Here is a 14,486-nt window from a genome sequence, read left to right as displayed (position 1 = left end):
CGTGGTACGTGAATATTTGGCGGACCTGTTGCCTCTGCTGAAGAATAAAAGGCGCCGAGCGAGATTTCTAAACATCTAGTGTCATTAGCGTGCTGTGTGCAGGCGAAGACCTTGCCAACCCCGAAAGCTCGGGTGCTTTGGAAGGGAAAAGATTGTTTACTTTGAGACGACGCAATGGATATAGTTGCAGACGTTATTATTATATCATTACCACTCACGAATTTTGCAAATAAGAAACAAGAAGCAGGATACTAAACCTTTGCCTATTTAGCCGAGTAATTGTTTTTTGTTGTTGTTGTTGTTTTTTCTTGTTTTTTTTTTTGGTTTTTTTTTTACTGACAGAACCGCTTGGATCAAACTGGTGATGACGGAAAACGAGATGAACAGCGAGCTACAGCGCTCACCGGGCACTTCGTCAGTAACGGCCGCATCAAAGGTAAAGCCCGACACCGAACCGGCATTCGCCATCTGGTCATCGAGTGGCTCAGTAACCTCTGCGCAACCGCGCTATTACGCGACACATAACGGACATAAAGAACGTCAGGTCAGATAAATAGCTGTTTCAGAAGCGTATAAATACTGTAATACATTTGTGTTCAGTCTTAACTGTAGGCAATAGGTTAGAGCTTTTAAACCAAATCTGTTATGATACATAATTTTCAAGGACACCAACCCGTCAAGCCATTTACTTACACGTGTAAAATCGGTTAGCCCAGAATTGCATAGTTGACCTGTTGTAACTGTTTTACGTGACAAGTTATAACGTGTCAGAACATTTCCCGACGAGTTTATCACAAGAAATTCATAACTGGTAGTTTATTATTACTTTTATTCTGAGGAAAGGAATAAACATGTATCCGTGCGGTTCACGTAGATAACAAAAATAAAACTACATACAGACCACTGAGAAGGAAGCAGAAAAAGAGCGCAAAACTAAGAAAAATATATAAAGTTTTCACCTTTCATGTTGTTTTAAAAGCTGCGCTGTTAGAGTCAGTGATAAGAGAAAACATTTATTTGTGCAGTTCTTCAGGCATGATCTAGGCGATAATAAAACATAAATGAGATTGTGTTTATTGATGCCACCTTGATTGAAATAGCTTTATACAAAAAAAAAAAGTTTTTTTTTTTCTGATTTGCCTCAAATTGCAAAGTAGCTTTGACAATACTGCTTTTGTGACTTATTAGTTAAAATCGTTGTTGCCTTAAGGCTTAATTAGGACAAGAATATGTTAAATGAGCGTGTTTTGAATGGGTCCATTTGGGAAAGGAGGATTTAGTCCTCCTCAACGTTTATGTTTATAAAATGAGAAACCCGCCGTAGCGTCTGCCACTCTGCGAGATGTAGTCATGATACTGACTACAGACAGTCAAGGTGGTGACGCCATTTACTGTCTATTAACAGCTGCCACTTTGTCAAGCATCAGGCTGCTAAAATAAACGGTGAGCTTATTACAGCAAGAGTCTTAGTAGAGCTGGAGCCAGGAAAATGGATGTCGCACTGGCATACGTTTGATGAGTTGGTTGTTGAAATCTGCTTTGCTTGTTATATTAGTTTCAAAACGTCAGTATTCCTAAGGGTCAACATGCAATAATTCTTCTCCTTAAGGACGTTGGGGAGTAACTCATGACCTGATAATTGTTTCTTAAACAGTGCAGTATTTGACTTTTTACTGTTTCATAATTATGTATTGATAGCAGATGGTAACTGTAGTTCTTAAGGAGAAGAGTACTTTGCTTGGTTATTCACACTTTGGGAATCTTTCAAATTTCAGAGATAAAGTTTAAAAATCCTATACTTTACTCATGTACTCCTCTAAAAACTAGATACTTTGCTAACTTAATAAAGTGTATATATTATTTAAAAAATAGTTGTTAATAATAATAAATTTAATCATAATAACACACACACACACACACACACACCAACATCTGGTGTGTGTGTATGTGTGTATATATATATATATATATATAATACACATTTTTGCTCAGCTGCATTATTCCGCACAGGATGTTTACTTTGAACACAGTAACTTTAAATAAAGTTGTTTCTCTTTTCATTCAAGTGAAGGATTTGAGTATTTCTTTATCACCCTCCCGGATGACAAAGTTTCGTTCTCTTAATGGTCATCTGAAGAGGTCTTTCTTCCATACACTTATGCATTTCCACACTTTGAAAGAGCAACCTTATCTTGCTTGGGGGAACAGTATTAATTTCAAATGACAAAACCCCTGCATGTTCAGATTGTATATATATCGAAGCCGCTCTGTCATTAATCAGTGGGAGCTCCTTTGTCTGCAGCAGCTGGGAGTCTTTAGCAGAATGTCAGCAACTCTTTGTCTTTGCTTTATTTGGAAACGTTTCTATACAAAGCTCAGCACACTGGGTATCAGGGTGCTGTTGAAGAGCACTAATCCTTAGGGCATGCCTTAAAGCTTGAATTTAGATCAGGCTTTTTGTAGGCCACCCCCGGGGCCCTTTCTGTTCTTCAGATTTGTAACCGTGATTATGTGGTTGGGGTCTTTCCATTAGTTTTAACAGCTGTCAGTTTTCATAAACAGTTTTTCACTAAATTGGGCGTGTGCAGCCGGGTCTGTGTCCTGATGGGAGTGTTTCCAGATTGGGGTGTGTCCTAATGCTGCCACTTCACAGTGACTCTGCACATCTTCAGCTGTTTTAACACAATGCAGTTTTGCCCTACTATGCCTTTAAAGGTTTCAGAACTAAAGTTGCTCCTCCCCTATTTTGGTGTGTCATAGTATCCTTTGGCAAGTGGAGGTATAGTGACCACCAGTTATCTTCATTATTGACCTCCCATATGGAGAAGTGGAGAGCAGTCATTATAAAGAAATGATTTTAGTGAGACATTTTACAGACTGATTATGCTGGTGTTTTGGCATGATGATGTAATTACAGCATCAGAATGCCAGACTTCAAACGTTTGAAATTGTTTTGTTTCTGTGGTTGTTTGTTTTTAAATACCTTACTTAACACAGGACTGCTGAATTTATGCTGATTAAATAAATGACATTTAGGACCAGTGGACGTGAACCATGCCACTATGAGCTTATCCTGCATTCATCTGATGGTGCACTTTCAGTTTTTGTTGACTTGCTGAGGATTGCTAAACATGGTGGTAAAAACCTGACTGTTCTAGGAGACACTCAGACAAGAATGACACTCTGTGATCAAAGTCTTGTTCCTTGAAGCACTGAAAGATACCTTCAGTATCTACATAAATGGGGGTTTGATATACCCTATGAATAAGTATTTGTAAAAAATACTCTTTTAAAATAATTTGTAAAAAGAAGTATTAATGTTTATGGTAAAGGTTTGGCTTGTTGATGCCATTTTTTTTCTGTTTACCTCTGTCACATTCAAATTCAAATATGATATTAAAAAAAAAAAAACTGTAATTTTGAGTTGAGTTGTTATCAGTAACAACACAAATACATACATACAAAAATACATAAATACAGAACTTCACAATGAATAAAATGAAATATAAGCCATAAAATTGAAAATACAACGTGTATGTATCATTACTTTACAGTGACAATGCATGCCTCTTTCTCTCTTTCTCTCTCTCACTCTGTCTCTGCAGTTGTTGCGCCTGAAGCGTTCTTTTGCTTTCATGCGCAGTAAGAGTGTGGAGAACTTTTTCCAGCGTTCCTATAGTGATGCTCGTTTGCCTTCTGACTTCATCTCCGACCCGCCGCCTCCATCTCCGCCCATGTTGCCAGGCTCACCGTTGCCTAGTGACAACTCTGCTATCCTGTCCCCTTCCGTCAGCCCCAAACCCTCTTTAAGCCCCTCCCCTGTGGTTCAGCAGCCACGCCCCATGCAGACACACTGTTTCCTGGAGCACGTGTTTCGTCGGCCATCCAGCTGTCAGCTTTGCAAACACGTAATTGTGGGTAAGCAGTTATACCTTTTAAATGATCTCATAAGAATCTTAAATTATGAGGCCCATTTGTTGACACACATATTATCAGAATCAGAATCTGAATAATTATTTGCCAAGTACGAAGTGCACCAGGAATTTCTCTTGGTGCACTTGTCAACATAGAATTAAGTATAATAAAATAAAAATAAAAAGATATACTATGTATTAACATAGAAGCGAGTATACAACCAAACAGTGAGTAAAGGTATGTGCAATGTGAGATAAATATGGACAAGTCCTCAAGTGCTGAGGCACATATATACAGAATCTACAAATAAGAGAATTTAGCAGCAAGTATAAGTATAAATTTAAATTCAAACATTTTATAGAATGTGTATATTGCGAGTTAAGGTGCATATGTGCAGTGACTTGTAACGCGGCACGATTGTGAGGTGGATACAAATGCTCAGAGGAGCGAGATTTATTAAGGGCAAATCCATAAACAGAGTCATTAGAACAGTACAGAGCTGTGAAGCCAAGGATGTCAGAACAAGATACACAAGCGGAATGCATAACGAACAAAATGGCAAACAAAGGGAAACCAGCAATCAAACCAAACAGGCAAACAAGGAACCAAGAATATGGCAGCGAAGTATGGATATAAAACATCCAACATGCAGAACAGACGTGAAACAGTGAGCAGCACCGTATCATGGCAAACAAAGGGCTTAAATGCAAGAACAGATAGGGAACCAACCCAGGAACAGGTGAAAGCCGGAACAGGTGAAAGCCGGAACAGGTGAAACGAATGAAAACAAAATGAGGGGGAAGAACAGAAGAACCAAAATAAAGAAGCAAATGGAATGAAAAACTGGAGCCAAACCAAAACAGGGACAGGGATGCAAAGGAACTGTGGTGCTAGTGAAGTGGAATCATGACATGACTAAAGTAAAAAGAAAAATGTTCTCGTTTCAAACGATTATGTTATGGCATATATAGTGATTATGTACATTACAGTGTCTGTAATAAAGTGGGTAAGCTGCCATTTAAATCAGAGGGATGTGAGAGGGGCCCTTGCTTAGGAGGTAGATGGCCTGGGGAGAGAAGCTATAGAGGTGCAGGTTGGTCCAAGTCTTTATGGCTCTCATTCTTGGTCTCCACTGTGATGCAAACTGCTGGAATAAAGAGCCAGCACTGTATGAGGGATCCGCCATGGTCTTCCCTGCCTTCTTCTAGCTGTGTAGAGGTCTTCGAGGGTGGAGATCCGACAGCTGATGATTTTCTCTGCACATCGCACCATTTGTTGGATTTTAATCTTGGTCTAAGAAGATGCAGAGCCAAACCAGATGTAGGTGGAGGATGTGATGACCAACTATATTATGGCTGTGTAGAACTGGACCAGCAGTGCTTGAGGTAGCCCAGATTTTTTGAGTTGGTCATCACAACACAAGAAATACAAGCGATACTGGGAATGGCATCATCACTGCAGTGCTGTGTCTGTTTCTTTTGAGATCTTACTGAATGGTGGTGCCAAGCATTTGTGGGACTCTGCTGTGCTGACTGTGGAGCTGTGTATTTCCAGTGGAGGCTGTGGGGTGGATCGCCACAATCTTTTGTGTATTTAGCATATTATTGTGTATTATTGTGTCTTAGAAATAAGAAACTTACAATAGGGAAAGTCTGAGAACCTATACATAAATTATGGAAGTAAAAATTTGTAAGTGCAGACTGTTTCTTCAATTGATCAGTTATTAATCAGTTTGAGAAGTGTAAACAGTTCCATATATTTTGGATTGCTGTGCTAAAACGTGCAGTTCTGCCTCTAACATGCCTCTCCCACACTGCTGTCGCTTATCTCCTAGTAGCCATGCTTTTATAATAAAGACCTTTAATTCCACATGTGCTTTAATTTGCTGCTCTCTACTCAGTTTGATTTCAGACTAACTCAGAGCCCATAGTGCGTAGAACAACAGTCAAAGGGAGGGCCTGCTTTCATATTCCAGTGCTTTGGGGTAAATGGGGGGGGGGGGGGGGGGGTCACTCTATTTTAAATGGAATTGATATTTGATTGTTCTTTTCTGAATTATTAAAAGTAATGGGGACTGGCCTAACTCTGCTTCTGATTGGATGTTTATGCTGTTGTAATTCAGGTCAGTATGAAGTTCTTACTCTTAACTGAATGGTCTTTATAATTGGTTTGAATAATCAAGACCAGATTCAGAGTGGTATATATTTGAAAGTATATATGTAGAGTAATTGAGTCAAATGCCTCTCCCTCTCTCTCTCTCTCTCTCTCTCTCTCTCTCTCTCTCTCTCTCTCTCTCTCTCTCTCCCCCTCCCTCCCTCCCTCCCTCCCTCCCTCCCTCCCTCCCTCTCTCCCTCCCTCTCTCTGTCTCCTTCTCCCTCTCTCTCTGTCTCCCTCTCTCTCTATCCCCTTGCCTGTCCAGGAAATTCTAAACAGGGGCTACGATGTAAAACATGTAAAATAGCAGCTCATCTATGGTGCACATCAGAACTCTCCCAGCAAACATGCTATGGCAAGGTACGCTTCTCTCTGTCTCTCTCTCTCCCTTTCTCTCTGTGTCTCTCTCTTTTTCTCTCTCCCTCTCTCTCCCTCTCTGTCTCTCTCTCTCTCTCTCTCTCTCTCTCTCTCTCTCTCTCTCTCTCTTTTTCTCACTCTTTTCTCCCTCTGTGTCTGTCTTCCTTTTTTTTCTCTTGAGAACACATACTATAAGTGAAACACATGAGGGTCATCGACCTGAAATAATAATTTGCCCTCCACCCCTGTTCCTGTAATCTGCAGTACACTGCATTACACGTGGCAGGGTTGCACATTACTGAACTACTCGTTCCCGCATTACACATAACTGCATTACACAAGTACATTACTCTTTACTACATTACAGTACAGTACATGTTAAAGCATTACACATTACTGCATTACTACATTAAACATCACTGTTGCTGGGGCTGAATAGGCATGACCAAGGGTGACATTTTTGTATGATGCCTTATTGCTTGAGATACTGTGTGTATTTCTTGTTGACTATAAGAAATATGGAAACAAATTCTATACTAAACAGATTTCTTTACTTCAGTGCAATTTAATTGTTGTTATATGTTAATATTTTAGTCTATCTTAGTGTACGTGCTTCTGCTGCAGAATGTGTATCAACTTAGAAATCAACTTATAACTCAGGCTCTAAAGTGCAGTATGTAATGCTCATTCAGATAAGTGCATTGTTTGTAACAAAAAAAAATGGAGCAGTATTTTTGGCATGTACTTGTCTGTTTTGTGCATCCTCTGTTGGGATTTGGGAAAGAGTGAATTAAAAAACTGAAAAAGGAAACCCAAACCTGCTTCTCACTTCACTGTCCTTCTCTCTCACACTCTCTCCCTCTTTCTCTCTCACACTATTTGCCCCGCACCCCCATCTCTCCCTTTATCTCTCTGTGTTTTCCTCCCTCCCACTCTCAGACTGGCATGTTTAAACGTAACTACAGTTCTCCTCTGCTCGTCATTGACCAGCTGGGCCCGGTCAGGGAGAGTCAACCTGCACAAGGTGCGTTTGGAAATGGCTACAGAGTGGTGGGGGTCTTCAAGATGCAGAGAGAATGCATGAGACAAGTGAATGTCCGTCTGGAGGTGTGGGGAGCCGAACAAGTCCCAATATTTGCATAAATTGTTGAACTGCATTGGCAAATTCAGTTCATCTGGTTATTTACAATTTCAACAGCTGGCAAACAGAATGTGTAAAGAAAGAACAGGCAGACCCCTGCCTTCCAGTTCACCTGCATGCCATTGCCTGTTTAGGTCCAGTCATGGGATTTGTCACAGAAAGTTCCAGAAACATTTTCAGCCTTTATGGTATTTGCAGGGTAATGCACTGAGGTGAAATTGGAGCAATACACATGATAGAATGATGTGCTAGCTCACAGCTGCACATGACTACAATGGGAAGAAGGCACAGTGGTGTGTGTGTGTGTGTGTTTGTGTATGTGTTTGTGTGTGTGTGTGTGTGTGTTTGTGTGTGTGTGTGTGTGTGTTTGTGTGTGTGTGTGTGTGTGTGTGTGTGTGTGTGTGTGTGTGTGTGTGTGTGTGTGTGTGTGTGTGTGTGTGTGTGTTTGTGTATCTTCTAGAGGCAAAGACACGAATAGATCCTGTGTATGCAACACTACGCTATGGAACTTCTCTGGCCCAGATGAGTCGGTCTAGTTTTGGGAGCATGAGTGAATCTCCAACACATAGCTTGGTAAGTGTGTGTGTGTCTGTGTCTGTTACAGACAGTATGTTATTTTCTGCCTGATCTGATAATATACTTATTATGAAATGTAAAATAAGAAGGGTCATTCCTATTAGATTAGACTAAAAGGTTTACTGATTTTTCTATGCTATGAAAATACGCTTCATTATTTTGCTGTGGTGCTAATGGAAAATGAAGAGCTCAGAAGTGATTTGGTTATGGTAGCTAGATAAAATTAGTACTTTTAAAAATGTATATGGATATTACTTTATGATGCAACTTAATCTAACATTCAGTCTCTTGCTTGCTGTGGTTGTGTTAATGGTGAATAGTGACAATAATATGAACTGCATTACCTCAGTTATATATGCTGAACAAAGCTTAAAGGAACAATCAAAATTGTTGTTCTCTCCCTATTAATCCATAAATCCATTACAGTCACTCCCTCACAGGTCTTGCGTTATATATACCCTCTCTGTACATGTGGAATTTTGTGTGACTTCATTTATTTTCTCATTACTTCAGTGCTTCACTTTCTCGCTTCCTGGCACCACTGTGCCACACATTTAAATGCTTGTTTCCTAAGTGTTGACTGTGCTCAGGAAGAGTTCCATTATCACCTGATGAGTTGGATAAGATGTATCGAAGAGCAAGGTACTGAGCATATGCGGGGGAGAACCCAGAGAGTACAAGACAAATGTCTGTTGTATTAAAGTCCATAATTCTCTGCTGTTGCTCATTAACTCTCCCAGGGGGGTGAGAAAGAGGATGGGGAGATGGAAGCGGAGAACAAGCCAGATGAAGACCCAGAGATAGGTGAGCAGCAATAGGAATTTTCCACTGATTTATTGTAGGTTGTAAGCAGTGGCAAAGATTCCAAATGAGACTGACCTGAGAACAGTTATTTGTGAAGGCTTTGCTGGCAGCGATTCAGTGCTTGCCCTGTGTGTGCGTGTGTGGAAGTGAAGGAACGTTTACAAGTGTACGGTACTGATAATGGAGTCCTGCAGGCACTCTCCACACATGCAGGAACAGTGTCCTAATAACCCAGTAATGCGTTTGGCCATCAGCCCTTTGAGTGTAGCTTGCGCTGTCTGCTCCTGTAACTGAGTGCTTTCTCCATGAGCGTTCTCAGTGTGGAATGCCCACTTATGGGGTGTGTTTCTTTTTAAAGCTGATCTCCCTCCTTCAGAAGACACGAAGACAGACACAGAGGAGACAGTAAAGGTATGCTTTCTCCTCTGCTCCTGTTGGGCAGAACCCTGAGGCTCCCAGTCTGGATTTGTGTTGCTGTGAATAGCTTTGATAAGAGTGTATTTATTGGGAGGTTTAACTAGACCCTCCTCTCAATACCTCTTTTCTCACTCTCTCCTCTTTCCCTCCTTCCTCCTTCCCTCTCTCATTTCTTCTCTCCCTCTCCTTTCCCATCTCTCTCCCTTATCCTCTCTCCCTCTCTCTAGATTCCAAAACTTCACACCATCCACACTTATGTTGCTCTATACAGATTCCTGCCCCAAGAGTCCAATGACCTACAACTACAGTAAGTCAACTATGTATGTTTGTGTGCATGCCTGGGTGTGCATGTGAGTGCATGTGTGCATTCATACAGGTGTGTGTGTATTTAACTGTGACCCTAAATTCACCATTTGTAAAATTAGTTCACAGGAATTTACCTAAAAAAGTTAGCACAACAGGACATTTCATGTCATTGTGCTCATTGGCTAGCAACACATTCTTATCTTAGTGGTGCAGACCACATATAAAATAGTAAATGTAATCTTACATAGCAATGACTTTATAAATTAATGTTTATAAGACAGTGAGTAAATTAGTGAGTTTATAAGTTTATATTAGTGAGTTTATAGGACAGTTTATACAGCAGTGAGCTTACTAGACAAAGTACAACCGAGTAAAACTTTATCTCCATGATCTCTTGTATTTTGGGACTATAGAAAAACAAAACATATGAATTGCTGGGCCTCGATGAACTTTAAAAAAAATCAGTGTTCCTTACTTTGTCAATGTAATAAATGAAACTGCTGCAGTTTTATTCCATGACCGTCCAAGCAATAAGGGCACTGGTGATGGATCTAGAGATGTCCGCCACTAGTTGTTCTTACTGTGGGGTGCCAACACAGCATGGCCTCCCATCTCCCCTCAAAGGAATGTTGGATGGTTTATTTCACAGTTTATCTGTAGAGTGGTGGGCTGTCTCACATGTCACCAGTGGGGTGAGGACCAACCCCAGACTGAGCAGGAGGCCAGAGAGTTTTTGGACACTCTCACTAGTTAAAGATGAACCTTTAGTGGTGATGAACATGCCCACTAGTTAAAGTTGACACACTTGTGGTGATGAACACTCCCACTAGGTAAAGCTGACACATTGGTGGTGATAAACACTCCCACTTTCTGGCTGTTCCTGCAGGGAATGTGAATGCTTGGAGGTGAAAGGTTAGACATTAGAGGTTGTAGGTTAGTTGTTCCTAAAGGACTTCAGCAGCAGTGTTGCCTCAGTTTTATATCTTGTGTGGTGCATCTCTCCCTGACCTGCTGTTGATGGCTAAGGACATAAATATATATGAGGCCAATGAGGACTTTGTGCATCTGAGTGAGTGTATGTGTGTGTGTTTGAAACATTAAAATCCATGACCATCTGCTAAAGAGCAGTATGAATATGGGAATATGAATCCTAGAATATCCTTTTTGTACACACACACACACACACACACACACACACACACACACACACACACACACACACACACACACACACACACACAAACACACACACACGCACACACACACACTCACAGTTACTTCACATACTATGGTGAGTAAACAGATGGCCCAGTGGTCTTGGCATATTTTTATGTTGTTGACTGTGTTTCCTACCTGATACCTTTAACAAGTACATGTACATGTACTTCCTCTTCTCAAAGCACATTTGCTCTCTCTCTCTCTCTCTCTCTCTCTCTTTCTTTCACTCCCTCTTTCTCTCTCTACCCCCTACTCTCTCAGTCCTGGTGACAGGGTGCAGGTCACTGATGACTCTAATGAAGAGTGGTGGAAGGTGAGAATCCATTCCTGAGATTATATTACTTTGTGTTTGTGTGTGTGTGTGTGTGTGTGTGTGTATGCGCGCGCTTATGTGTGTGCATAGAAGACACAGACCAGTAGGGAAGATATTCGTAACTGTGAGACACTTTGTTCTACATGCACCTTTCCTCCTTAAATAAATTACAGCAGCACTCACTGTGACCTTATTTAAATCTCAATCAAAACAACATTGGTGATGGATTTTAACTCTGTGTGTGTGTGTGTGTGTGTGTGTGTGTGTGTGTGTGTGTGTGTGTGTGTGTGTGTGTGTGTGTGTGTGTGTGTGTGTGTGTGTGAAGGGGAAGAGTGGGAACAAGGTAGGCTTTTTCCCTGCTAATTTTGTGCAGAGAGTGCGTCCAGGTGAGAGTGTGTGGAGGGTGACGCAGGGTGCCCAAGGAAACCGCCAGCTGGGTCACATGGCTGTTAAGGAAGATCAGGTAACCTCAAATGAACACAAAAGACACATGAAAAGCTGTACTGAATGCTTACAAAACACTTACTGAACACAACAACCATGCTGAACATGTTCATGCAAAATTGTACTATACATGTCATACACATGCAAAACCCCTACTGAACACATATAAAACCTGTACCTAATAGAACATATATCTACTGAACACATACACAACCTGTACTAGACCTAAAATACACATACAGAAAATGTACCAAACACATGTAAAACCCATACTGAACGGAAAATACATGTGAGGAACATATACTAAACAAATACAAAATTTATATTGATTTTAGTATACACATACTCAATCTCTGCTGAACACATACTGAAATGAATACATCTTAGATGTACTGAACACATACTGAGCACATACACAACCTGAACAAGACATTACATATATATACAAAATATGCACTTAACAAATACAACACACGTGAATACACATGCCTGTACTGAACATGACAGATAAATAGAAAATAGGTAATGAATACATGCAAAATCCATACTGAACACAAACTATATGTACTAAATCTTTATGGAATCTAAATTTGTATAAAAAGAAAAAATGTTTGCTAACCAAATAAATGTCCACAGACGTGAGAAGTGAGTTAACAATTAACAACAAACCCATACTGGTTGGACGCATAACAATTAACAACAAACCCATACTGGTCGCATACCAAAACTATTCATAACTATTGTGTGTCACACAATAGTTATGAATAGTTTTGGCATGCGACCAGTATGGGTTTGTTGTTAATTGTTAACTCACTTCTCACGTGTATATATATATATATATATATATATATATATATATATATATATATATATATATATATATATATATATATATATATATATATATATATATATATATATATATATACAAACCTCATTCTTATCATGAATTATACATAGAAAATCTGTACTGAACACAGGTAACATGTAACCAAGCCCACACTGAATACAATATACAGGTACAGGGACTATACTTAACATAATACACCCTGAACACTCCTTGAACACTCCCTGAACACTCCACCTTAGAGAGCTTAGGGAGCCCTGCCAGGAATGTGGTAGTACCTGGGTGAGCGTGTGAACGCTTTTGTGTCACCCTGCTCCAGATCTGTGTGGGGAAGAAAGACAACAGCGAGGGGTTTTTGAAGCTGCATAGTGGGAAGAAGCGTGGATTGGTCCCTGCTCACTCTTTAGAGGAAATCTGAGCATCTGGAGGGGCTTTGATGTCACACGTCAGACTCAGTCCCGTGCCGACAACCTCAACATCGAAGATCTGATCCAGTAGTGACCTGCTGCATCTCCACCATGGTCTGAGCCACCAATGATATCAACTCTCCATAGAAATGAGGCTCTCATTTCTAAGCCCCTCCCACAAGAAGAATGTAAACACATTGTCGTTATTACTATCATTAACATTTATTATCAGACCCTGGCGACATCTGTCTTTTGGACACAAATCCAGAGCCCAGCTCTGTCTCAGGGGTAAACATGCTGCACTCTGATAGGCCCGTGAACCCACCACAGTTATCTGCTCAATGAAGATGGATGTTATGCAAGGTGGACAGCTGACAGACACCCACAAGTGCTCTTCTACAAGTGCTTCTGACTACACCATTTGCAAAAGCATCTGTGTGCATGTGAATCCCCTGTGTTCTCTCTTTACCATGCGTATATTCTGCTTTGTCTTTCAATTTATCCCATGCAGTGGTATAAGTGTTCTCTTGAGTACAGCTACAGCCTAAATTAGTCTCTCTCAGATTTACTTATCTATTTCTGAACGACCTCATTTTAATGTTCCTTACATTCAAGGACACAGTGTGTGTACTTGTATGTGTGTGTGTGAGTGTGTGTGTGTGTGTGTGTGTGTGTGTGTGTGTGTTTGTTTAATCGGGGCACAAAAGGAGGTCAGATTTCACAGATGATAAATCTATGGCTAAGGAAGAATGGACAGTAGTCTAACTTTAGAGCTACTGGAAAATGTAGTTCTCTTAATAAGACTACAGAACTTGTAACCAGTCCACCAGGCGAGTGTCGGCCTGCTTGAGAACATTTGCATCGACTTGGCAGTGTGCTTTAGTCAGTGGGTGAGTATGCTATACTATACTCTAGAAAAAAAGTGAAGAGACAGCTGTTCACCAGATCAGGACAAGCTAGTGTTTCTACCTTTTAAACAAACCGAAACGTAGTGAGCCAAACCTATGAGCCAACTCCTATTCCATTAGATTGATGTGTCTTCCATCTGTACTTTATATTTGAATTTGCCTGTGACTTTCTTTGGCCTAAAATTGCCAATGGGCAAGGGAAGTGACAAACTGACCAATATTGTATTGTATTGCTTCAACCACCCCAAAATTTGGGAGAACATGTCAAAAAATGGACAAATATACGTCAAAACTGGACACCCTGACGTACAGCTAAAAACCAGACTGTCCAGTCAGATGGGTGGCCACTCTATGTATGATGGGTACTAAGAGTGGATAAGAACGGTATCAACAGCAGGGCCTGAAACCCATGTGCTTAATCGTAATGGCAGTGTATTACACTTTAAAGAGGATAAAGTATCAGTATTACTGAAAACTAAAAAGTGACAGCAGAGGAAAGAGTTAAAGCCTGAAATCACATACGTTTCGGCTGCAAACTCAGCTTTTGGAGTTTGTACCCTAAAGTAATGTCCATTAGAGCATGTATAGATTAAATCAGTATCCTGGACAACATAGACATACACCTGAGACTCATAATCGTTTATAGAAACTTTTACAGACTTTTTTTTTTTCAGTGGCA

General features: G+C 40.4%; 1 protein-coding gene across 2 annotated transcripts in view; it reads left to right on the top strand.

Annotated features, from left to right (window-relative positions):
• Nucleotides 1-26: 26 nt before the first annotated feature.
• The window catches only part of LOC113581142 (SH3 and cysteine-rich domain-containing protein 2-like), a 15,992-nt gene continuing 1,532 nt past the window's right edge, over nucleotides 27-14,486 (top strand). The window contains exons 1-12 of one of the 2 annotated variants that reach the window (XM_027016083.3): nucleotides 27-436; nucleotides 3,606-3,918; nucleotides 5,981-6,037; nucleotides 6,335-6,429; nucleotides 7,366-7,450; nucleotides 8,028-8,140; nucleotides 8,884-8,947; nucleotides 9,306-9,358; nucleotides 9,592-9,671; nucleotides 11,150-11,201; nucleotides 11,527-11,664; nucleotides 12,812-14,486. The exon at nucleotides 12,812-14,486 is cut by the window's right edge and continues 1,532 nt beyond it. In XM_027016083.3, coding sequence (XP_026871884.2) covers nucleotides 365-436; nucleotides 3,606-3,918; nucleotides 5,981-6,037; nucleotides 6,335-6,429; nucleotides 7,366-7,450; nucleotides 8,028-8,140; nucleotides 8,884-8,947; nucleotides 9,306-9,358; nucleotides 9,592-9,671; nucleotides 11,150-11,201; nucleotides 11,527-11,664; nucleotides 12,812-12,910 — 1,221 coding nt within the window. In that variant the 5' untranslated portion in view covers nucleotides 27-364 and the 3' untranslated portion in view covers nucleotides 12,911-14,486. The remainder of the gene's footprint in view (nucleotides 437-3,605; nucleotides 3,919-5,980; nucleotides 6,038-6,334; nucleotides 6,430-7,365; nucleotides 7,451-8,027; nucleotides 8,141-8,883; nucleotides 8,948-9,305; nucleotides 9,359-9,591; nucleotides 9,672-11,149; nucleotides 11,202-11,526; nucleotides 11,665-12,811) is intronic. The other variant, XM_027016084.3, reaches the window with a different exon arrangement.

The sequence above is a fragment of the Electrophorus electricus genome, chromosome 2 (genome assembly GCF_041902795.1).
Source record: "Electrophorus electricus isolate QZ-2024a chromosome 2, ASM4190279v1, whole genome shotgun sequence".
Lineage (NCBI taxonomy): Eukaryota > Metazoa > Chordata > Actinopteri > Gymnotiformes > Gymnotidae > Electrophorus > Electrophorus electricus.
The sequence above is the reverse complement of the archived record's forward strand: the minus strand, read 5'-3'. Positions and strand labels throughout refer to the sequence as shown.